We start from the raw sequence: 24587 nt of genomic DNA on the forward strand, positions 1-24587 counted from the left end.
CAGGGGCAAGGCTGGGCTCCTGGAGGACAGCTCAGGGCGCCGTGGCTCAGGCCTTGGCATGCACGCTGGGGCCCCACAACCTGCCTTCTTTTGCAAGGGGAAAGGATAAAAATGCCTGTGTGCACAAAGGCCAGCCACACCCACACATGCACACACAGAGGCCTGATGGGGAAATGGGTGCCCCCCCACCCCCCAGAATTTCTGCCCCAGGCTACTGTTTCCACCCGGTGGATTTCAGCACTTAAACACTGTGATCTAAAGAGTGTAAAGGACCCAGCCTGGCCCAAGGGAAGTGCTGCCTGTGTTAGCTTCTGTTACTTCATCACTAAGGGTCATGACAGCCACAGGTTCTCAAACTTTTCGCTGGCAGAGCCTTCCCCTGGGCTACTACGTGCACTGTCCCCAGCGTGCTCTTCATTCCTGCACCTCTGCAACCCTCAGATGGCCCAAAACCCAAGGATTTTGGAGGCAGCAAGCAATTTTCAGTCATAAATGTTAGTAATCTCCAACCTTCCTGGTAAAATCCACATCTTACAGAAAAATTGGATATTATGCAGGAAACTGTTCTCCCAAATGCTGCATGGAATATACTGAATTTTAAATAATAAGGCATATTCACAGAATTTTGCTTTGAGAATTTCTGAATAGCTTTAGGAATAGCCAGCAATGGGCAGGGATTCTGGCCATTCAGGGTTGTACATGATTGGGCCTTTGGGGTTTCTCTGGAACTTGAAGCTTTTGGAAAATGGATTGAGCGGAAATGGGAAGTGGGTATGAGCCACTGCTGATCTGTATGGATGGGTGCCAGGGAAAGCCAGCTCTCCGCAGTCCCAGGCAGCTCGCATGACTCCAGTGAAAGTTCTGCTCCATGCGGACAGCTGGCGTCTCACAGACACATGTTCCTGAATCTGGGGCATGATAGTGTACTTCCAGGGTGCCGCTCCCAGCTCCCTTCTGCTTATTCCTAGGCCCGAGGGCTTTCACGAAGGCAGATTTGGCCACCCAAATAATCAGTCATAAGAACAGAGGTTTCAGTAGGCTTGCTGTCAGCCTTTTTAAGTCTGGGCTGCTTTTTGCCTGCTTCCATCTGGCCTGGCTTGGGTCAGATCATCTTGGGGTGCTTGTCCAGCTGGCCTCTCAGGTGACAGGCACTGACAGGTAAATGCTGGGCCAGCAGAGTCTCCAGAGCAATCTTGGAGTCTGGCAGAGGCTGGGTCCAATTTTTAGGGTGCTGCCCAATCAGTCTACCTTTGAGCCATGAGATCTGCATGAGACTGGCTCTAGAACCTGGCCCCTGCCCGGAACAGAACCAAGGGGAATGGAACAGCCTTGCCCCTGGACATGACTGCAAAGGGGTTCAAGGGCAGGATTGAACCCATGGGGGCAGGCTGGACACCCTCCCCTGCAGTGCTTACAGCTGCTCCCTTGAGTGACCTGGGCAGAGGCACTCTGCAAGTCCTGCTTCACTTATGCCCAGAGGCTGTCACCAACTCTGCCTGGAACTGCTCAGATGGTTCAAGGAACCTGCTTCCACCTCTTCCAGCCCTTCCAGGAATTGTTTACTTGTTTCAGACAAATCCTGAGTCTCCCCAGCACAGAATGACACAAGAATCTGGTTTAGCTGATTGACAGGACAGCCAACCTATAATTCTTACTCTAAAGGTTAGTTTAACACGATGCACTAATTGGATTGGCCAGCCGGCTGACTGGCATCTCTTTTCATCTTGTGCTGACCAGAACAGCAGCCACGGCCATTCTTTGGTCCTCTGCACACCTGAGTTGGTTGGATGTGCACCTTTCCTTCCGCTGGGCAATGAAGACAAACACAGCCCTAATCATACGTGGCCCCCAAGCTTGTGCATTGAGAGTGGGTGCATAGGGACATCAGCAGGGCATTTGGACACATGGGGCATGAGTAATACCCCACGGGCACGTGTGTGTTGCCCTGGAGTTCACGATCTGTCCTGATGTCTCCCTATAAGGGCCAATGATTCGCAACACCACGTTGTGTTCCACGCTGTTAACGTGAGCTGTAGTTCACCTTATCAGACTCACCGGGAAGCGACAGTGATGGTGAGCATCTTCCAAGAAATAGATACTTAACAGATGCTCTCGCAAAGCATCTAAAACAAAGAAGCATGCAGTCCCTTCACGAAGGGGCATCTTACTTTGCATTCGGGAAATAAGCCACATTACTTGGCCACAGTGACACCCCTCAGGCCCTGAAGGTTGGGGCTGCATTTATTTCTGCTCCTGTCCAGGGCTCTGCCTAGCCAGGGTGGAGGGGCTCCTGTCTGCCTCCCTCCCTGATTCCTCTTTGGGGTGCCACCACCCCTTTCCAGGGAAGGAAGAGGGGCGAACTCACCTCTGCACCCCGGCTCAGGATGTTCTAGCTCAGGACAGAGTCACCGGCAATTCCCCATTTATGGATGCCATAAAATAGATGTGCAGAATGAGGATGTTTCCTTTATAACTCAGGAGCACAATAAAGTTATATGATTAACAGTGACCTCGCCTTGCTTCTTAAAGGTGCAGGAGCCCTTTCCAGGGTCTGTCCTGAGAAATCACTCGCATTTATCCGTGGCCAAAGGAATGTCCCTGATGGCCTGTGTGACTTTAACTAGATGCTCACCTCCCATTAGCCTCCAGAGGGAACTGAGAAAACAGAGCAGACTGAGGGGTCCTGGTGGCCACACTGGAAACTTGGGGAGCATCTTACAGCTGCTGTGGCTGGGCTATGTGGAGGGTCACTGAAGCCCCGTGGCACCTGGGGCAGGGATGGGATAGGGTGTTCCGTCCTTCAGTTTTGGAGAGGGGGATTTCATGGTCTGCACAGTTTCATTTGATCTCAGATGTCTGGATGCAATTTTTCCTATTCTGTTCTCTGCTCCTTAGGTTTGATTTGAAAGAAAAAATGCCTGTAAGGGAGTGGTCTGTGGGAGGCTAGCTATGTGATGCTCCTTTACTGTTTGACAGGTTGCAACCGCCCTAACAGTCCTCTTTGAGCTCCTACTAACTTCCAGGGACTGTTTGGAATTTGCATATTGTTGCTCACTGAATGACTCAGTGAGCAGGCTGAGTCACGGCACGGCCACTGGCCCGCCCCTACTCCAGTCATGTTCCTGTGCAGGGCAGCACCGATGGGGCTGAAAGATATCCTGCACACACTCCTCCCCAACCCCTCCCATGGTGGATGAGGTGCGGTGTACTTTTGAGGGAGAAGGACATGGGTATGATATTCTGATGAGGATATGTGCATAGGAATTTGATTCAGCACCTAGCAGCTGATTGTGCAGGCTGGTGGGACTCTGCCTACTCCATGATAAGCTGCGTATGTTGTTGAGACCAGCTTTGCTTTGAGAAAGTTTATGGTGAAGCCAAAGTCAACCCTGGTTCACTGTGTCTAGGCTTTGATGGTGTGTCCAATGACCCCACAAGGCTAGTTTCAGGAAGAACTCTGCCAGTATAAACTCTGGTCCAATAAACTGATAGATTATGGTACAAAGGACAGGACTTTTGCAAAAGTCTGTTAAAGGCTGAGTCTTTTTTGTAAACCAAAGGTTTTACTTCATCTGTGGACTTTAGCATGTTGCACACAGTCATGGAGGCTGTGGAAGGAGAAATGGAAGGTAGTCAAATGATCTTGAAATAACCAAAGACTGGAGCAACACAAATATCCATTGATGGGGGACCTACTGAATAAATGGTGGTGCCTCCACAAAATGAAGCCCCATGCTGCTGTAACAGAAGGGAAGATTCCTATACCCCGCCATGGAGCATTCTCACAGCGTGGGGATGCCAGGGCTTATGCAGAATGCTGCCGGCTCGTGGGGTGCGGGGGAATCAGAGGCCCAGGGTTTGGTTTGTCATAGAGGATAGTAATGAAAGCAAGGATTCCCAAACTGGAGAGCTGGTTTGAGGGGGTCAGCTCTGTACAAAGTCCCCTATTCCACGGTGGTTGAACTCACACATGCATGGAGGCCCAGGAGGCTGGGAGGGTAGCAGATATTTCAGCTGCTGCCAACTGCATGAGAGACAAAGTTTAAAGTCTGAGTCCTGTCAAGTAAGAGGGCCTTAACAAATGACTCAGCCTTCCTGCTGAAACCCCCAGTCTAGAGATTTACCCTGACGAGACATAAAACCAAGCCTCTACAACTTCAAGGCCATAGGCCAGTAATTTAACAGCCAGATAGACCAAAAATCAATACTCTTCAGAGGAAGATAACAAAATCCAGAGTTTCTTTACAATGTATTATAATGTAAATATACAATAAAAAATAGACATGTGTGGTGAGAGGTCATTTCCTGGTTCATTGATGGCTATCTTTCCACTGTCTTCATATAGCAAAGGAGGCACGGGAGCTCCTTTAACAAGGGCGCTAATCCCATTCACGAGGGCTCTGCCCTCATGACCTCTCAAAGGCCCCACCTCCAGTACCATCACATTGGGGCTGGGAGTCAGCATACGGATTTTGGAGGGTCAGAAACATTCAGTCGCTAGCATAGATGTGAAATCTATAGCAGCAATAGCTCAGGTTGTGAGGGAGGAATTCTACGGCAGCAAACTCCTTAGTTTTTATGTGCAGTGATACAGAATCAACTCTAAATAGATTAAAAAATTAAGGATGATTTGAAAATGGACAAAAGGTCTGAAACATACTTCAAGCAAAGAAGATATAGTGATAGCAAATAATCTAAAAAGATGCTTCACGTCCCAGGTCATCAGAGAAAGACAAAGTGAAACAACAATGAGACAGCACTACACACCCAACAGAATGGTGAAAATCCAAAACACTGACAACACCAAGTGCTGATAAGGACGTGGAGCAGCAGGAACTGCCACTCATCACTGCTGGGAATGGTGCAGTGACTTGGAAGATGGTTTGGCAATGGTTGGGCAATTTCTCACAAAATTAGATATACTCTTGCCATTTGATCCAGCAATTGCACTCCTGGTATCTACCCATAGGAGTTGAAAATTTACTTCCACACAAAACGTAACACAAAAGTTTATAGCAGCCTTGTTCATAACTGCCAAAACTCTGAAGCAACCAAGATGTCATCCAGCCAATGGAATATTATTCATCACTGAAAAGAAGTTATCTATGAAGCCATGAAAATGCATGGAGGAACCTTAAATGCCTATGACTAAGTGAAAGAAGCCAAACTGAAAAGGCTGTACACTGTGTGCGTCCAGCTAGGGACATTCTGGAAAAGGCAGAACTATAGAGACAAAAAGATCAGTGGTTGCCAGGAGCTTGCGGGGAGGGATGGATGAATAGGTGGAGCACACAGGATTTTTAGGGCAGAGAAACTACTCTACGATATGGGGTGCTGGACACACGTCATTATGCATTTGTCCAAACCCACAGAATGGATAGCAGAGTGACCTCAACGTAAACTGTGGACTTTGGTCGGTAACGACATGTTGTTTTGGCTGGCTGACTGACAGCGAATGTCCAGCTCTGGGGCAGGGAGCGGAGGGGAGAGGCCGGGCGAGTGCGCTGGGGGAGGTTATGGGGACTCTCCGTACTCTTCACGCAACTTTGCTGTGAACCTAAAACTGTTCTAAAAAACAAAGTCTGTAATTAAAAAAAAGGGAAGGGTGTGTGGTGCAACATCTGGACCAACCAACTAAAGGCAATGCTAAAAAGTGCAGCAAAAGAGTCAAAAGAAGGAATAAAATGGACCACAAACATTTATCCAATTAACGCACAGAAGGCAGAAGAGGAGGAGTAGGAAGAAAAACTGAGACCAATAAATACAAACAGCAAAATGGTACAGACCTGACCACAACTGCATCAATGTATACGTTACATGTAATGGGCGGAGGAAGAAATAATATCGAAATTGCATAAAACCTTGTGGAAAACAGAGGAAAAAAAGCAAATCTCTCAACATGTTTTACAAGGCCAACATGATCCCAATATTAAAACATGAAAAAGACATTACAAGAAAAAAGTTATAAACCAGTGTCCCATTTGAGCATAGGCACAAAAATCTTTAACACATTATTAGGAAATTGAGTCTATAAAGAGAGAATACATCTCACCTCAGGGCCAAGGTCCTACATACCCTTTGTTCATTTATTCCTAAGCATTTCTCCAGGAATACTTCCCAGGAATACAAGTGGGATTATCCCAGGGAAGCAAAGTTCTTTTTAACATTTGAAGATGAGTCATAATATTCATTATCTTAACAGAATAAAGGAGAAACCTCACAAGGTCATCTCAGTAGATGCAGAAAGAATGTGGCAAAACCCCACACCTGTTTATGATAAAACCCATTAGAAAACCAGGAATATAAGGGAGCTCTCTCAACCCATGTCAACACACGCAGAAAGAACATCTGACACAATTTAACAGAGAATTTTGCAAACCAGGAGAAGACTTCCTGAACCTGATGGCACCCAAATCTGTGGCTCCCGCCCTGCTCAGTGTACGTTCCCCCAGAGGTTGGGGCGAGGTAGGGAGGTCTGTACTCACTTGCACTGAGTTGCCCTGGGGGTTCTACCAGGGCAATAAGATTGAGGAAAGAAATAAAACCAAGAAAGATAGGAATTCAAGAAGTAAAACTGTCTTTGCTATCAGAAGATATGAATGTCTCTATGGAAATCCCAGCAACCTATAAAATAATGACCAGAAGTGACTAATGAATTAAGCAATGTCAGAAGATACCATGTCAGTATGCAAAAGTCTATTGTACTTTTATAAACTAGCAGCAAACAGATGGAAAATCAAATTGAGATTACATTTATAGTAACACTGGAAAACAGAAAATGCTGAGGAATAAATTTAACCAAAGGTGTAGGTCCTTGACCCTGAAAGCTGCAAATTTTGCTGGGAGAAGTTGAAGGAAACTAGTAAGAGGAGGGGTGCGCCATGTTCGGGAACCAGAAGACTCAATACCGCTCAGAAGCTACTGTTCCCAAGTCACTCTACATATTGAATGCAATCCCAGTCAAAGTCATAGAGGGCTTTTAAAAAAGAAGTTGACATGTTGATTCCAAAATGAGTAGGGGAAAGAAAAGGACCGGTACAACCAAAACAACTGAAAAAGATGTGCAAATGTGGAAGAACTGACTTCCCGCTCTGACAACTAAGCCAGTGTGGTATTGGTGTCAGGACAGACCAACAGATCCATAAAGCAGAAGATTCTGGAAAGAGACTTACACACTTGGAGACAAAAAAATTTCAAACAAAAACGGCACCCAACTGATTTAATGGGTAAGGGAAACTCTTTTTAACAAGTGTTGCTATAACAACTGGTCGTATGATAGGAAAAAAAAAAAGACTACTGACCCCTACTTACACCACTCACAAAATTAATTTGAAATCAATCATAGATAAAACATAACAGCAGCAAGTCTAATATCCTAAAAATTTACCTCTGTGACCTTGCAGTAGAAAAAGGGTTCTTAAAGAAGACAGAAAATACAACACACAAACAGGCATGCATGCCTAATTAGATTTCATCAAATTAAAAACTTCTGCTCATCACATGACCTCAAGAAAATGAAAAGAGTAAGTCACAGACTTGGAAAAAATATTTGCCATACATATATCTGACAAATACATTATATCCAGAATATATAGAGTTTCCTAAAAAGCAGTGATAAAAAGTCACTCCTACATTGCTGGTGGGAATGCAAAATGGTACAGCCACTTGGGAAGAAGCTGAGCAGTTCTTATAAAGTTCAGCACACATTTATATGTGACTCAGCACCATCCCTTACAGGTATTATATATACATATACATATATAATATATAAACACAGCTAATTGACAAAAATTGCCACAACAGGACTTGTACAAATGTCCATCGACTGTAAGCAGTGAACCAACTGAGGACTCAGGCAATGGAAAAGCAAATAAACTACATGCATGAATTTTGAAATCATGATGCTGAGAGAAATCGTCTAGATACAAAAGAGCACATACCGCATGATTCCATTCTCATGAGATTCCAGAACAAGAAAAAGCAACCTGTGGCCAGAACAGCAGTTTCAGTGTGTGGGGACTGATTTGCCAAGAGGCCAGTGGAGCTGCTCCGGGGTCACTGGAATGCTCTTTATCTTGTCTTTTATCAGAACCCAACAAACTGTGCGCTTCCTGTGTGCTCTTACTCCACAACTGGCCAGGAACCGGGTGCATGCATAGGTTCTGCCTGGTTCTCACCAATGCCCGGAGGCAGAAAGAACTCTTTGAACGCCTGCTTCCCTGAGGTACTGCAGTCATGATCACATGTCACCATTGTACTAAGTTCTATAGTCATGACACCTGGCTTCCAAGGGCCTCGGTAGCAGTGATTTCCGCCCACACTTGTCAGTGATGTGCACGGTGCTGCTGTGTTTGCTGGCTGGACCACCCCGAAGGGAGCATGCACAATTCCAGAAAGCTAGAGAAGACCGCAGTGCAGTCAGCCCCTCAGAAGTGTGGCAGGAGAATGGTTAGTTTTCACTTGATATTCTGCACCCTTTGTGCTTTAAAAATAATGCAAAGCAGGATGACTAAGGCTATGGTTATACAGCTCTTTGGAATGAAATTGCACTAAAAATAGAAAATATTATTAAGCAGCTTTATTATTCCTCATAAGCAATGTCTGCACTCAAGTTTCAAGTATTAACTCGACTTGCCAGTGAAAAGAGAGTCGGCAGTGCATGTATAGTTTTAGACCTTGGGAAGTGTTCCAGTTCAGATAAAATCCAGCAATTCCAGAAAGACATAACTCTAGCCATTCAAAAAGGTGCTCTAGGCCATTTAAAATGTTAGCTACCTTTTACTGTGTACTTACCAAGTTGCAGGCACTGTGTTAGGCACTTTGCACGAACTACTTCATGTACCCTCGTAAGAACCAGGTGAGGTGTGCGCTCTGATTCCTATCTTTCAGGGAGAATTCAAGTGCAGTGGCTGGGAGCTCTTGTGAGGCCAGGCCACCCCACAGACAAAGCTGGATGGCCCTTCACCTTATCTTCCCATTTCCCAGGTCTGTGGCTCTTGGGTTGGGCTGCTCCAAGGCAGACCCAGAGACAAGGAGCTGGGTGCAGGAAGTATATTTGGAGGGCATCCTGGGAAACCCTGGCAGGGCATGGGGAGCAGCCATAAGGGAGAGAGGGAAGCCCTTGGAGGGTGGGTCAGAGCAGGTGAGCCCTGAGACAGCTGCGGCGCATCACTCTGGGGTCCCTTTGGGCCCCTGCGCAGGTGTCCTCAGGGACCTGGCCCACCCAGGGGCAAGGCACTGCGTGCTTGTCCGCCAGCTCCCTTTCCTGTTGGGAGGCCTGCTCCTGGGGCGGTGAGCCCTCTGCACACCTGGTCTGCCTGTACCCAGGAAGTCTCTGGACACGGGCACGCGGGCCTGGGGGAGGGCATCAGCGTGTGTGTGACACCAACAGTCTCGGGTCTGCTGGGCTGAGCACATGTACTTCTCTCAGGCCCTTCCTGCCAAGGTGACTAGACTTGAAAACAATTTTAATATTTAACCCAGTATATCTCAAACACCCCATTTCAGCATGTACCACTCACATGAAAGTCTGCACACACATGTTCATAGCAGCATCCAGCCCAAAGGCCCACGCGTCCAACAGCTGGTGAATGACGGGCAAAGAACGTGTCCAGCACCCCCGCGCTGGAATGGGGTTCAGAAATGAAAAGGAAGGAAGCGCTGACACCAGTGCCATACAGAGGAGAGAAATACTTGAAAATACCGCACCGAGTAAGAGCCGCCCGACACACAAGGCCACATTTCCCACCATCTGAACCTCTAGGGCGGTCACACCCACGAAGACATTGCCAGGGGCTGGGGGCAGTGGGCAGAGGCAGAGGGAGTAGCTGCTGAGAGGTGTGGGGTTTCTTTCTGGGCCATGGAAATGCTTTGGAGTGAGACCGCAGTGAGAGTTGTGTGACAAAGTGAGCTTCCTAAGTCTGCACACTTTGAACCGGTGGGTTTTATGTTGTGTGAATTACATCTTGGTAAGAAAACATGAAATCAGTATAAAATTACTAATCGACATAGTTTACATTTCTTTTTTCCATACTAAGTCTTCAAAATTTGGTGTGTATTTTACATTTAAGGCACGCCTGCGTTTGGGCAGTGGGTGACCTTTTGATCCATTTGGTCCTTGCCTGGTGGAGTCCTCCTCCTGGGGGCAGCTGTGGGCTTCTGTTTCTGTCCTTGGGGGCCTTGTGGCTGCAGTGTCCCATGGCCTCCGTGGGTCTTGAGGTGGAAAGACCACTGCTAACCCAGAAAAACACCTGTGAGGAGCAGCTGGCGCCCTCCTGGAGGGGTAAAAGGGCAGGTGTGCACCCCAGGCAGGACTGCTTGTCCCTGCTGGAACCCTGGCTCTGTCCAGCGCACAGCCCTGACACCTGTCGCTCCCATCACCACCGGTCACCTTTGACCTGCAGGAGCACAGGCGTGCTGTGAGTGCTCCTGATGGGTCTCCATGGTTCAAGTTCATTGTCCATATTTGGGAACAAGGACAAAGAAGCTGATGGAGGCAGGGAGGCTTTGAGTCACCCATGACCTCTGCCCAGGACAGAGATGGAGCTGGGTGGCTTGGGCTTCAGGGCTGGGACGCCACAGGGTCCCCTTCTGGCCAGTGGATGAGGCACCCCGTCCTGGCCCTAGAGGCAGGGAATGGAGGGGACCTATGTCCCCACGGCAAGGCCTGTTTTCAGTCCTAAAGTTGAAGATGCTTCATGAGACCAAGTGGCTCAGTCGCTTAGCCGCTGCAGCCCAGACAAAACTGAGAGAGCCCGGGCTCCCCCTGGACCTCTCAGCTACTGCAGGTTCTCCAGGTCGGGCAGGTGGGTGAGGACATGGGGGCTTCTGGTCACAGAGAGACATGATGCCCTTGGCCGAGCACTGCATGCAGGCCGCTCCTCTCCCTCCCCGCCCATTCAGGGAGCCTCTTCTCCTGGGGTCCCGGGACATGCCTTTCCCCAGGAGCTGGACCCTGTGCCTAGCAGAAGGTGTGGCCCTCCCCCTCACAGGGACCTCCCCCAGCTCCCGGCGGGCAGGCATACAGTATCTGCCTGGGGACTGAAATAATGCATGTGATGGTTTGGAAAACTCCACTGGTTTGAGCCGCTCGAATCAAATAAAAATGATAGACAGTTCAAGGGCACTCAAGGCAATCAGTACTATTGCCATAAAAAGATGCATAGAATTTGTCCCACGGTCCTGTAGTTACTATTAACTTTATGTCACTCACAAAGGGGAAAACCAGCTCATCCACATGACTGCCTCCCAGGATCGGGCGAAGAGAATGTTTTTCTAGAAAGGTGTCTGCTAACACAGAACTTCCTTGTTTACGGGTCATTATGTTTCCTCTGTTCTGGATGTCGAGTTCGGTCCCTGTCCTTCCCTCCTGGGGGCTGTTCTTTGCTCTTAAGAACGCCTCTGTAGCTTTCAGGGCTGTGTGGGTCTGGGACAGGACGGGACCACCCTTTTCTCCTTTGAAAATTCATGTTTCTCAGGATATTCTTCCCTAATATTTAAATAGCAAAGTAGCCAGACTCAGGGCGTTTCTGCATGGCGTGGCTCCACCACGACCCCTCTGGAGCATTTATTGCAATGTGCGACTTCGTGGATCAGCCAGGAGGAAGGGAACCCCAGGAAAAGCCAGCGGAGGGGCCTCGGCAGCTGGTGAAGTCTGGACAGGCCTCCCGTTTCCTGACCTGAGGCTCTTTTCCTGCCATTGTGAGTGTGGCCTGTTGATTCAAGGGCACCGAGGGCTACTTAAGGCCCTAACTCAGGGCTGCACAACAGCTCTGGTTACTGGACTTGGACAAAGGCTTCAAGGCTCTGGGAAGCAGGCCGGGGCAGTCACAGATGGCAGACGGAAGGTATTTCCCGGAGAGAGAGCTAAGAGTCAAAAATTCCTAAGAACGAGTTCCAGAGGGCAGAGTCAGGGCTCCATTTCTTATAGCTTGCAAGAAAGCTCAGGCCGTGGGGGGGGTCTACCTGATACCAACTTTGTTCCAAAGGAAAAGCCTGGAACACTGGTGCATCTGAAGAGAAGGGGTCTTCCTAGACCACAGCCAGGAAAGGTGGCGTCAGCCTGACCAGTAATGCACACAGAGTGAGCCAGGCCGGGCCGCTCAGGTGTCGATGTGCTGGGGAAAGGCAGGGCCTCTGCAGGAAGCCCACTCCTGTCCCCGCAGAGAACACAGCTCTCCCAGGCTGCTCTGAGCAGAGCCAGGCCTGGCAGGGCCCCTGCATGGCTGCTTGTTGTCCCTGAGAAGCCAGGCCGCCCAGTCCAGCAAAATGCACCAGCTCTCCTGCCCCTTCCAGATGCACAAGGTGCTGCCCGACAAATACAGTAAGCGCCTACTACGCCCAGGCCCTGTTGGGGTGAGGCTGTGGGTGCTGGGCCTGCTGAGGTCCTCAGGGAGGTCATGCCCTGGGGTTGCTTTCCTGGGAGGAATTTTGGGAGGAGCTGCAGAGCTCCCCCAACCCCTGTGCCCCCAAGAGGATGCAGCCACCCAGCTCCCTGCTCCCCCAGCCAGGTGCAGTCACTCAGCCTGTAAGGAGCCCTGCTCCTTTCCCGTGGGTCCTGCTGGGCCCAGGCATACACAGCCCCTCAGTCCTCCTCCGGCATGGCTGCCACACTCCCCACCCCTTCCTGTGCTGGGCCTGATGTGTCCCTGTCCCTTGCGGACTCACTCCTGTGCCCCTTTCCTGGATGGTGTTAAGTCACCAATGTCCTTCCTCCAAATCCCTGTCCCCAAGTATGGCCTCTGGGCTCTGTCCAGGTACTGACAGCTGGCTCCCGTCCTCCTGGTGAGTGACCCAGCCCTGGGCCTTCTGCTCACGCTGACATCCCCCAGCCCTGGAAGCCCAAGCTACGGAAGCCCAGCTGCCCCCTCCGCCCTCCGCCCGGCCCCTCGAGGGGGTGTGGGATCCTGGAGGCTTCTGGTACCTTCCTTCACACCTCACTTTCACTCAGTCAGGAAATACGCTTGGCTTTTCCTTCAGAACATGATGCCTCCTCTGCTGTCCCCACCGTCCCCTCCCCTCCCACTAGGGGAGCTACTTCAGTAGCCTCCTCATGGACCCTTGAGCCCCTACTTGATCTGCCTCTGGTCCCCCAATCTCATTACCAAACGTCTGAGCTCCCAACAGTCAGAGTGGAGGTGTTGGTGGTCCCCCAAGAGTTTAGGGCAGACCCCAGAGCAGTCACTCCCTAGCAGCAGGACTGAACACCCCTGGAGGGTAGGGGCGCTACAACTGTCCTAGCAAGGCTTAAAAACAGGCCTCAGGCACCACACTGATTTGCAAGGGACTTAACTGCCTGTCAGGACAGATCCACACTCTTTATGGAAGAAAACAAATTCCAGGTGATCAACAATATAACAAACACTGCAAACATGGGTCTATATAGAGAAATGGGGAAAAAAGAACATTGCTGAGAGCAAAAAATGATAACAGTGTCTTATGGGGCTTAAAGCATATGTGGAAAATGTGTGATACACAGCATAAAGGAGGAGCTGGGAGAAACGTAACACACTGTTCTCAGAGTCTGACATTATTGAGAAGTGATGTAATGTGATTTAAAGGTAGGTCACAACAAGTTGATGACACACTGTAAAGCCAAGAGCAGTCACAAAGAAATTAAACAAAGAAATATAGCTCATAAACCAAGAGTGGAGAAAAAAATGGAATTAAAAAATGCTCAGTATGCAACAGACAGGAAAAGAGGAAGACAAATAAAAAAGAATGAGATAAATAGAAAATGAGTAGCAAGGTAGATTTAAATCCAACCATATCTATAATTACATTTAAATGGAAATGGTTTAACAACTCCAGTGAAAAGGCTGAAATCACCAGAACTGATAAATAGGCCTATAAGAAATCCACTTCAAATGTAAAGACTCAGATGTTAAAAGTGGGAGGATGGATGGGATATAACAAATAACATGAAGCCTGGAAGGTTGCAGCGGCTATACTGACATGAGATAAAGAAGATGCTGAAACGAGAAGCAGTACCAAGGATAAAGGCAAATTTCTATTAGGGTAAAGGGTTGATTCATCAAGAAGATACAACAATCCTAAATAAATATGCACCCAACAATAGGTACTGGAACGTGAAGCAAAACCTGACGCATCCGCAATAGACTTGGATATTTCAGTGTTCATCTTCTGGTAATAGAAAAAGGAGGCAAAAATAAGTAAAGATATAAAAAACTTGAGCTACAGTATCAACTACCTTGACCTACTTGATATTTATGGAATATTCCACCCCAAAACTGAAGAATATGTACTCTGTTCCAGTACACATGGAATAGTCACCAAGATACACCATGTATCTCAACAAATTAAAAAAGGCTGAAGTCATACAGCATCTACTTTTGATCACAGTGGAATTCACTTAGATATCAAAAAGAGAAAGGTAACTGGAAATATCCACAAATTTGGAAATGAAATAAGAATAATGCACTTCTAAACAAGAAATAGTTCAGAGCAGGAACCACAGGTAAGTTAGAAAGTATTTCAAGGTGAATAAAAATGAAAACACAACACATCAGAATTCATGAGACAGAGCGAAATTACACTTAGAAGGAAATCTTTAGCTTTAAATTATTCTATAACAAAGGGAAAGATCTAAAATTAGTTATCTAAGCTTATACCTTTAGAAGCTAGAAAGATAAGAGTAAATATGACCTGGTGTGAGTAAAAGGAAGGAAATAAGATAAGGGGAGAAATCAATGAACTAGAAGCAGACAGACGACAGAGGAAACCAATGAAATCTAAAGCTTGCTCTCCAAAAAAAGCAATAAAAAATGTATAAATCACTTAGGCTGATTGACTTTAAAGGGAGAAGATTTAAGTTGCTCATACCTTGAATGAAAGGGGAGATTTCATGACAGTCCTTTGGACATAAAAAGGATCATAGGGACATACTTCAAACTACATCACGCCAATAAATTCTGAGATGAAACTTTGTGAAATGGACACTACTTCCTAAAATTAATCCTCAAATAAATAGAAAACTTGAGTATATTTATGTTAAAGAAACCGAATTCATAATTCAAACTCTTCCCACAAAGAAACTCCAAGCACAGAGGCATTCACTTGTGAATTCTATTGGACATTTAAGGCAGAAATGATGCCAACTTTATACAAACTCTTCCAGAAGACAGAGGCAGGCAACACTCCCCAACAAATTTCATGAGGCCAGAATTGCCCTAATACCAAAAGCAGATGAACATATTATAAGAAAGCATAACTATGAACTAATATCCCTTGTTAATAAAGATGCAAAAGCCCTTCACAAAATATTTGCAAATTGAATCCAAAACAAAAAGATACTATGTCACAGCCAAATGGAGTTGCTACTAGGGATGCAAGATTAGTTTAAATATTTAAAATAAATCAGAATTCAGTAGTAACAGAATAGAGGAAAAAAAACATGATCATCTCAACAGAAGTAGAAAAAATATTTAACAAAATTCAACATCAGTTTATGATTAAAACTCTCAACAAATTAGGAATAAAGGAAAAAAAACCCCCTCAACCTGATAAATGGTATCTACAAAAGTAACTCTATAGCTAACATCAAAATTGAAGGCAAAAAACTTCATACATTCCAAGATTGACAACAAAGCATGAATCTCTACTCTTACAGCTTCTCTTCTTCTATTGTGCTAGGTATCCTAGCTAGTGCAATAAGGAAGAAGAAGAAATAAAAGCATCCAGGTGTAAAAGGAAGATGCAATTCTCTATTTGCAGATGTGGAAAATCATAGGAAATCTACAAAAAGCACTAGACTTAGAGAGTTTAGCCAGGTCAATACACAAAGCCAATTTTATTTCTATAAACTACAAACTTTTGGAAATTGAAAAAATTTTTAAATTCATTAGTAGTAGCACTAAAAATATGAAATACTTAGTGATAAACTTATCAACATATACTTAAGAGCTTTTTACACCGACAACTATAATACATTAATGAGACAGTAAAGGAGACCCAAATTTGTCAAAAGATATACCAGATTCATGCATCAGAGCATGCAACTTAATATTCTTAATTAGACAATTCTTCCCAAGTTGTCCATATATTTAATATAACTTCAATCAAAATCCCAGCAGATTTTTTTCTGATAGCAATTTACAGACTGATTCTAAAGTTTCTTTGGAAACAAGAGGAACCTGGAATAAGCAAAACATTTCTGAAAATGAAAAAATAAATTGAAGGACTTGACCTGATTTCACGACTTACTATAAATCTATAGTAGCCAAGACCTTGTGGCACTGGTCTGAGCACAGACATGTCTGTTAATGGTTCACGACTGCAAGTCCAAAGACAGAGCCACACATCCACGGTCAACTGGCTTTTGACAAGGTGTCATGATGATTCAATGGGGGAAAGGACTGTCTTTCAAAAAGTGTTCTCGTGCAAAAGGGTGCCTGTATAGAGAAAATGAATCTCCATTCTTTTCTCCCCTTCTTGGAGGTGGGCCCCAAAGAAGGGGAAGGACAGTACCTTTACAGGGGAGAAGCCAGTGATGCACGTGGATATTTTTGAACCCCAGGCATTCTCTCCAAACCCACACCCCCAGGCTCATCACAAGAACAACATCAGACAGACCCAGACTGGCAGACATTCTACAGACCCCTAAAGACTGCCAAGGTGATGACAGACAAGGAGAGCCGGAGAAACTTCCAGGCCAGAGGAGCCTGGGAAGACATAAGGGCTAAATGAAAAGTGGATTGATACTGGAATAGAAAAGGACATCAGGAGAAAACTGGTGACATCTGAATAAAGTATAGGGTTTAGTTACTAACACTGTAAAAAAACATACATTTATTATCAGGTCAAAGGCTGAATAAGCCTTTTATGTTAAAAAGGTATTTCCATCCTAGAGAAAGTTAGAACTCATACTTCAGTCTAACATTTACTATCAAGAGAACTGAGCTGAGAGTCTTCATAAAGAGCTACATAAGCCCTTAAACAATTTAAAGCAACCAGTGCTCATGTGTGAACATTGCTGCTTTAAAGAAGAGACAGTGACATGCAGAAACATGGGCCCCACTCACACAGGCTCTAGCATGGTTAGGGTGGCTTCAGCATTCTATTCTGCAGCCACCAACATTATACTACTTAGAATTAGATTAACATTACATTATAAAAAGGAAAACAAACCTCAACTTTCAGGCCATACACAAAAATCAACTTGAAATGAGTCATAGATCTAAATGTAAAAGCTAAAAGTAGAATCTGTTAGGAGTGAACTTCACAGCTTGGGGATAACTTCAACTTCTTAGATGGTACACAAAAAGCCCAAACCATAAAAGAACACAATTGATAAACTGGGCCTAATCAAAATCTAAAACTCAGAGTCAATGAAAAGGCAAGTTGCCTACTGGAGAAAACATTTGTGATCTGTATCAGACAAAGGGTGTGCCTCCAAATGGATCAGGAACACTCTTCCTTTGGTAAGAAGAAGGAAAGCAACTCAAGAACAACAAAGAAACCAAGAAAGATTTGAGCAGATACGTCATAAAAGATTGAGGAATGGCCAGTAAATATTTTCACCATCATTCATCACCAGGGAAACAAAAATTACAGCCAAATGCAACATCACTACATATCCATTACAATGATTAACATAAAGAAGGACAATTCCAAGTGCTGGTGAGGATGTGGAGCAACTAGAATGCTCATACATTGTGGGTAAGAATGCAAAATGGTGCAGCCACTTTGGAAAATCTGACTGGCACTGTTTTTTTAGTAAACTGGAACATACACTTGACCATATGATGCGGCAATCCCATTCAATCCCATTCCATCCAAGAGAAATGAAAATATATGTTGCAACAAATGCTTGTAACTTGAATGCTTATAGCAGCCTTACTCATAAAAGCCCCCAACCTGGAGAAAGCCTAGATGTCCCTCAATAGGTGACTAGGCAATCAAACTGTGGCCCAGCCATACTCTGGAACAGTACTCAGCCAAAAAACGGTAGACACTGATACACACCGCACATAGACACGTCTCAAAAGCATTAGGTTGAGTCAAAGAAAAGTACATGTACCACATAATTTCTTTTATGAAATTCTTAAAAAGACAAACCTAATCTGCAGTATCAGAAGCAGGTCAGTTGCTGACAGGCACCAGGAGTCAAGGGAGGAGGTGAGCATGATGGAGCACAACTTTTCCAGGTGATGTAAATGTTTGGTGCCTTGTTTTGGTGATGGTTACAAGGGTGAATAAATTTTTTAAAGCTCATCAGAATATATACTTGAATGAGAGCATTTTATTATGCATAAATCATGCATAAATAAGAGTGATAAAAAGTCCGAAACAACACTGCTGCCTGCATGAAGCATCCTGCAGGTTGGGGGCTGCAAGTGGTCCACGTTTTTGGCTCAGTCTGAGCGGGGAGGACAGACGCTGGGCCGGAAAGACAAGCGTGGACTGTCATCTCGTGTCTGGGGACAGGGTGGGAGGGGGTCACTGAGGGACTGAAAGGGCAATGTATAAGACTGTCTCTGGATTGGTATATGGCTTTTGAATCTGTAATAATTATAGGGCTTTAGAATCAATGGTTAACTATATATCTGCAACCACAGGGGAAGCCTGGAGCTGCCTTCTTTTTCTTTTGACTCAGGAAATGAGAGCAGGACCTTACCGGAGAGTTGCTTGACGGTCACGGGCCTCACTTTGTAGGGAGTGCTGAAAGAGAGAGGAGACAGCTCAGAGACAGTCCTGGTGCGTCTGGTAGGGGAGATAAGGGTTCGGGATGAATTAAAATTCAGTGGATTCACTTGTTTTGAAATTAGTTTCTTTGGCCATTCTGAGCTTCCTCATTCAGAAGCATTCTAAATACGCATATCATTTAAATGAGGAACTTCCTCTATTAATATTCATTATTTGGGCAATAAAAAAAATTCTGTGATCAGCACCACTCCTGCTCAGAATCCTCTGGGAATGGCCAGGACTCTGCCAGAGTTGCCAAGTCTGTCCCAACACCCGGCTGATGCACAGAGGGTCCCTCCCTCACTTGTCTGGGCTCACGGCCACCACACCTCCCAGGTGCACGAGAGAGGATGACGTCAATACCTTAGTCGAAAATGCACTGGCATCTTGGTGATGCCACCCCAGTAATCATAGATCTGGGGAGGTGGCGAGACAATACTGGTAATATGTATCAGACGAATAGTTAGTCCCTGATGTACAAGGACCTCCAAAGAGGGAGGGAAAGACGATTGAGCCAATGGAAAATAGGCCAAAAAGAAAAGTTACAGGCAATAGCCAAAATAGTTAAAAAAAAAAAAAGTCACCTCAAGAGAAATGTTATATTTTTATCCAGGAGTTTAGCAAAACTTCAACCTGATAACAGGAGATGGGGAGAGATGGAGTGGCACGTCCCAGCAATGTCCCTGTGCCAGAAGTGCTGAAGGCAAGCACCCCTGGACCAGACTCAGGGTCGGGCTTATGAAGAGAACCCTCCATGGCCACACCAACCTTGGGATATCTTGTCAACCTGAGCGGGGCCTGACTCTCCCCACAAAGCCCATTTCAGCGTGCAAAGCACACAGGGGGGTAACGCCTCACAGGGCCCGGTGAGCTGAGGGGCGGAGGCAGCTGTGAGTGTGGGGCTGGGCACAGAGATGAGGCCGCGAGCACCCACAGGAGCTCCCAGGCTGTGTGCCCAAAAGCCCTGGGCTGAGTCTCTCGGGCCCCCGACATTAGTCTTGGCTTCTGGGTCCTTAATCTTCATGACTCTGAGGATCCTGAGGCCATGTTCTCAGAACAAGTCATGCTGCTTCCACGGTCCATGAGCTCCCGGCTCACTCTGAGTTGATCTCCTTCCCTTCTTCCTCAACAACCAAATTGACGCAAAACCACTGTCTCTTTAAAATGAATATACTTGCCTTTTACTGTATTTGTCTTTTCCCAAAATGCAACAACTGCCTGGGTCCCGAGACCTCTCTTCAAGCACATGTAGCGGGAGGTGGCGGCTCGGAGCCCCGCTGGGATCTGGGAGGCCTCTCTCCGGGGCTGCGGGGAGGGCGCAGATGCTATCCTTGCAAGCCAACAACTACTTCAGCTGGTGGAGAGCTACTTGTATGACAACTTGGCTAAAAGCAGCAAGTAAGGTGCATCTGTGTTCTGTCACACCTGTGCTGTGTCACTCTGGCCGTCTCCTCTCTCCATGTGCCCGGCCATACGCCCCACTCCTTCTCACACTGTTGAAGCATCTGTACTCCCCTTTGATGAGGATCTTGAAGCAGCAGTGACAGTAACGGAAGGGCAGAGGCGTCCAGAAGCAACACCTTTGTCAGCTGGGCACCCTGGGATTCAGTGCATTCTCTACCCAGGAAGGAGCACCTGGACCGGATGGCTCCCGGGGGCTCCCAGCAGTATCTGAACAAGGCTGGGCTGTGTCTATTCTATTTGCTGGTCATTTGGACTCAGGGTTGATTGTACCAGCCACAGAAGAGCGGAAGCTGCTCGGCCCAGTGTTTGATTAGAGCCCCTCTGACTTCTGTAAATGTGTTCCAGGTTATTTAAAAGGTTGGCCTGAATGGTCCCTGATTGGCCAGAGGAGACTCAGGAGGCCTAGAATGGTTAACAAACTCCCAGTGGACTCCTGCCATGGGGTTGGCAGAAGGGTCAGTAATTCAGAGGGTGCACAGAGGTGGGACACGCTCGGCCAGGCAGAGGAGTCTGGACAATGTCCTACGGCTAACAGAGAGTGCCTTGCTGGTGAGCGACGGGATGAAAGGCTGATTTTTCTGGAAGGTGGACAAGGCTCGACTGAAGGGCACTCAGAGCACAAACCAGGCATCTGGGCATTGGGAGGCCCAGACATGAGACACGATGGTCCCCACCAGCAGCTGGCTGAGGCTCTGCAAAGAAGGCAAAGACCAGCAGTATTCTGAAGGAGTCGGAGGTCATGATACCTGGCTTACCATGAGCCCTTGGGATTTGGCAAAGGGCTCACGGAAAGCCTGTCCTGTGAGTGGGACCTGGGAGGAATCCGAGCGTGGTGGATGACACCGGCCCCTGCAGCACGGTGGTTCCTGCGTCTGAGGCGAGGGAGACAGCAGGTGACCAGGCCCAGGCAGGTGGCTGCCAGCATCTTCAGAAGAGGCAGAAACAATAGAGACACAACCTGACTGGCTGCACGGCTCACCTGGCCGATATTTGCTAGGAAGAAACAAAATTGATCCAGTACTTCCCAAGGAGAGGAAACCCCGTGTCTGGTGGACATGAAACCTGGAGTGGAGAGGAGTTTTCTGGGTTTTCCACACTTAATATCAGTGATGCTCATTCACCCCAGGCTGAATAGTAGAACCAGCTGGTGAGCTTTAAAAGTCTCATTTAAATCCCACTTAATTGGTCCAGGAAGGGCCTGGGGGCAGGGGCCTGTTAGAAGGTGCCCACGGTTTTACTGCAGCAGCGTCAAAGAACTGGCTCAGGTGGATTAGTTTCCTCTGGTGTGTTTAGCACAGACGGGACCCCAGCAGTGGCCGGGGATGTGGAACTGCAGCGAGATGGGTGGACGAGATGGCCTCTGGGGGACTGCTGCCCAGCTGCTGGGCTAGGGGGCTGGTGACGTTTGAGAGGACAACCAAGCTCTGTAGAGAGAAGACGTCAGAGCCACATAGCCAGGGGTTCTCAGCCTCGGCACCACGACGTTTGGGGGTGGTGAGTCTGTGGGGGGCCATGCTGTGGGATGCCAAGCAGCACCCTGCTCTCTGCCCACTGGATGCCAGCAGCACGGCTGCCCCTCTGTGACAGCCAGCATGCCTCCAGACCACTCCACCTCCCCTGGTGACAGAACTGCTCCTTGAGAGCCGCTGGCACAGAACAGGGGACCAGGCCGGGGTGATGAAGGGGCAGAGTGAATCGGCTGCCTCTCAGACACTGAACCGTATTCAGGGGGAAGGCAGCTTCACTTGTCAGAGGCCAGCCTGCACTGTCAGGCATCAGCTTGCATGAGCTCCCCACCGAGATCACTGTAGTCTTGTGACGTCAGGGGTGACAGGTCACTCGGACTCCTTGTGGAGTGAGATCTGGGTCAGGCCAGAGACTAAGGTGCAGTTTACAAGAATCTCGCTGCAGGCTTTGGGGAGCCAGTTAGCCCTGCTCCTCCTGGAGTCCTCAGCTGATAATCTGAGTGGGAGGGTTCGGGGGCAGGAGCTCCTGATGGTGACATCAGGGGGACTCGTGCGCCCAGTGGAGCCGAAGTCCACTGAGCATGAGTGACAGTCGTGGCTAGGACTCCCTAGGACTCTGTGCCTCCCACAGGGTTGGCTGTTTGATCAGCTCCCTCTCCAAAGCCTCAGCTGACCCGAAGAGGGCTTGTGCCTTTGCCTATGGTCAGGGGATCCTGCCCACAACCTAGGCGGGTGGCTGATAGGCCGCTTCTGGTGACAGGAGGAAGAGCAGGTGCTCCACCCCTGGGCACTCGGGTTTGGGCACACCTTGGGGGGAGTGAACTCAGGGTGGAGGCCCCAGGCATCCCATCTCTGACAGCCCAAACATTTCCAAGCTGTCATTAAGGAGCGGCAGACGCTCCAGTCTCTGGGACATGAGAGGGTCTGCCTGGTGCCTGACTTCTCCTGGGGGCTCCAAACCGCTGGTGGCTCATTCAGGGAAACCTGATGACCCCACTAACACACGTCCCTCGGAGTGGGTACTCAATGAGGGACAGGAGCAGCAGACATAAGTTCCCAGGCACACCCCCACACCAGGCCCCTGCTCCCTGGCCGAGCAGGAATGCAGCACAAATTCTGCCTCACCCAGAATTTACTCGCAAGAGTAAAGTGGAGACCCAGGGACTGTGCAGGCCACTGGGCAAGGGGGCCCCTACTCAGAGGCCCCCCCTTGGGCCACGCAGTGCTGGGCTTTGACGATTTTACACATTCTCCGATGGGTTCATGGCCGACCCGTTTGCTTTCCAGGCCCCTCCGGTTCCCTCCTGGGCCTCCCTGTCCTGTGCAGAGCCATCTGGGGACAGCACTTCACCAGCGCCAGGACTTGCCCAGAGGGCAGACCTCCGGCATCCTGCAGGGGCTCTGGCCAGGGGGTCCCCCACAACCTCTCCCGAGGCAGACAGAGGGCCAGTTAACGCAGGGTCCCAGGCCCAACCCTGCGACTTGCTGCTCGGCTCTCAGGTTCCCCATAGAGACTCCTGGGGGCGCCATCATTGGGACCTGGAGGCAGCGCCCTCGGAAGGCTTCTGGGCATGCTTATCAATGGTCCTACCCTGGGAAGTGGCTCGTGCTGCAAAGGAACAAGCCGAAGCCTTCACAGCCCTGTCCCTCCCGCCTCCCATCTTTAGTTTGAACTCAGATTTTCCTACAGCAGAAAATTAAAAAATCAACCACAGAGACCCTCATGTGCGTGTGTAGACACATCAGAGACCCTGTGAGAGCCAGCGACACAGTGGGCGGCTGCTTACCGTTCTGAATTTGCCGGCATGGTGGGGTCGATGGAGACCATGGCGTCATCTGTGGTCAGGAGGGAGATGGTTGTGTTCCTGGAAGAGCCAAGCCAGTGTTTTCACCCATGATGTCCTTCCCCTGGGCACACCCTCTGGGCCCCCGTGAGCTGGGATCTGGAACCGGCAGGAGCATGAGCGCCAGGGCCGGGCCTGGCCGGAGCACCGAAGAGTCAGCCGCAATACATGGCGCCCGTTGCTAAGAAAGGCTACGTGGCCGGGTGTCATTCTAAGTGCTTTGTAGGTTTGTAAGTAATTTAAAATGGGAATTGGAGAAAGTCTACTTTACTGAGTTTGGAGATTAAATAAAGCTGTGATAAAACAGAAATGAACATTCCCGTCAGCCAGTGATGGGTTCGGCTCGCCTTCCTACTGCCCCTGCTTTGGGAGTCCCTCCAAGTGGGCATAAAGCTCTCCCGCAAAACAGATGTGAGTGGGGAAGCTGAGTCCTCCCCAGCCTCTTCTCCCTGGGGGCCGCTCACGAGTGGTATTGCTGTGACCACGTCACCTAAGCTTCTCTGGTCTTCAGTTGTTTTTAAAAATCAGTGCAATGGGGGTGACACCTCAACCTCGGTGTCTAAGGACGTTGTCTGTAAATACGTAAATTATGTATATTCATTAACATGATAAACATATATTTAAATATATATAAATCATACACATTATGTATGTTATAAATATGCATAAGTTTATATACACACATATATAAAATAAAAGAAAAAAAACACATTTCTCATCTCAAAGTAAAAGATGCCCTAAGCTGTGCCATTTGCTGTCACTTCGGGCAGGTAATGCCAGGTCCTGACTCGTTTCCTCTCCTGCTGTCTTTCCCTGACACCTGCCTTGGCTGGCCCATAACTTTAAAGTCTACCGCCATGCCACAGCTACCCCTAACCACTCTATAGCTGGAAAGTCAGAATGGAAAATCCACTTGCTCACATAAAGTGTGGATTTGGGAGAAGAACTCTTTTGGGATGCTGTAGGGCAGATTCTTGGCCTTCCCAGCTGATTTCTGCAGTTGGTCTTTCCCGGCATGTGGATCTGTGACCAGCCCCTTGACAGCAAAGGCCCCCGGTGGGTGGTGTGGGGCTGGGGGCCCACCCCAAAGCACAGCTGCCCTCCTTGCTCC

General features: G+C 48.0%; 1 protein-coding gene across 5 annotated transcripts in view; it reads right to left on the reverse strand.

Moving 5' to 3' along the window:
- The window catches only part of PDE9A (phosphodiesterase 9A), a 92025-nt gene that overhangs the window by 38227 nt on the left and 29211 nt on the right, over nt 1-24587 (reverse strand). For all 5 annotated transcript variants that reach the window (XM_073231287.1, XM_073231286.1, XM_073231285.1 and 2 more), the window contains 2 exons: nt 23420-23497; nt 18635-18678 (listed from right to left, as the gene is read on the reverse strand). In XM_073231287.1, coding sequence (XP_073087388.1) covers nt 18635-18678; nt 23420-23497 — 122 coding nt within the window. The remainder of the gene's footprint in view (nt 1-18634; nt 18679-23419; nt 23498-24587) is intronic.

Source organism: Manis javanica, chromosome 3 (genome assembly GCF_040802235.1).
Source record: "Manis javanica isolate MJ-LG chromosome 3, MJ_LKY, whole genome shotgun sequence".
Lineage (NCBI taxonomy): Eukaryota > Metazoa > Chordata > Mammalia > Pholidota > Manidae > Manis > Manis javanica.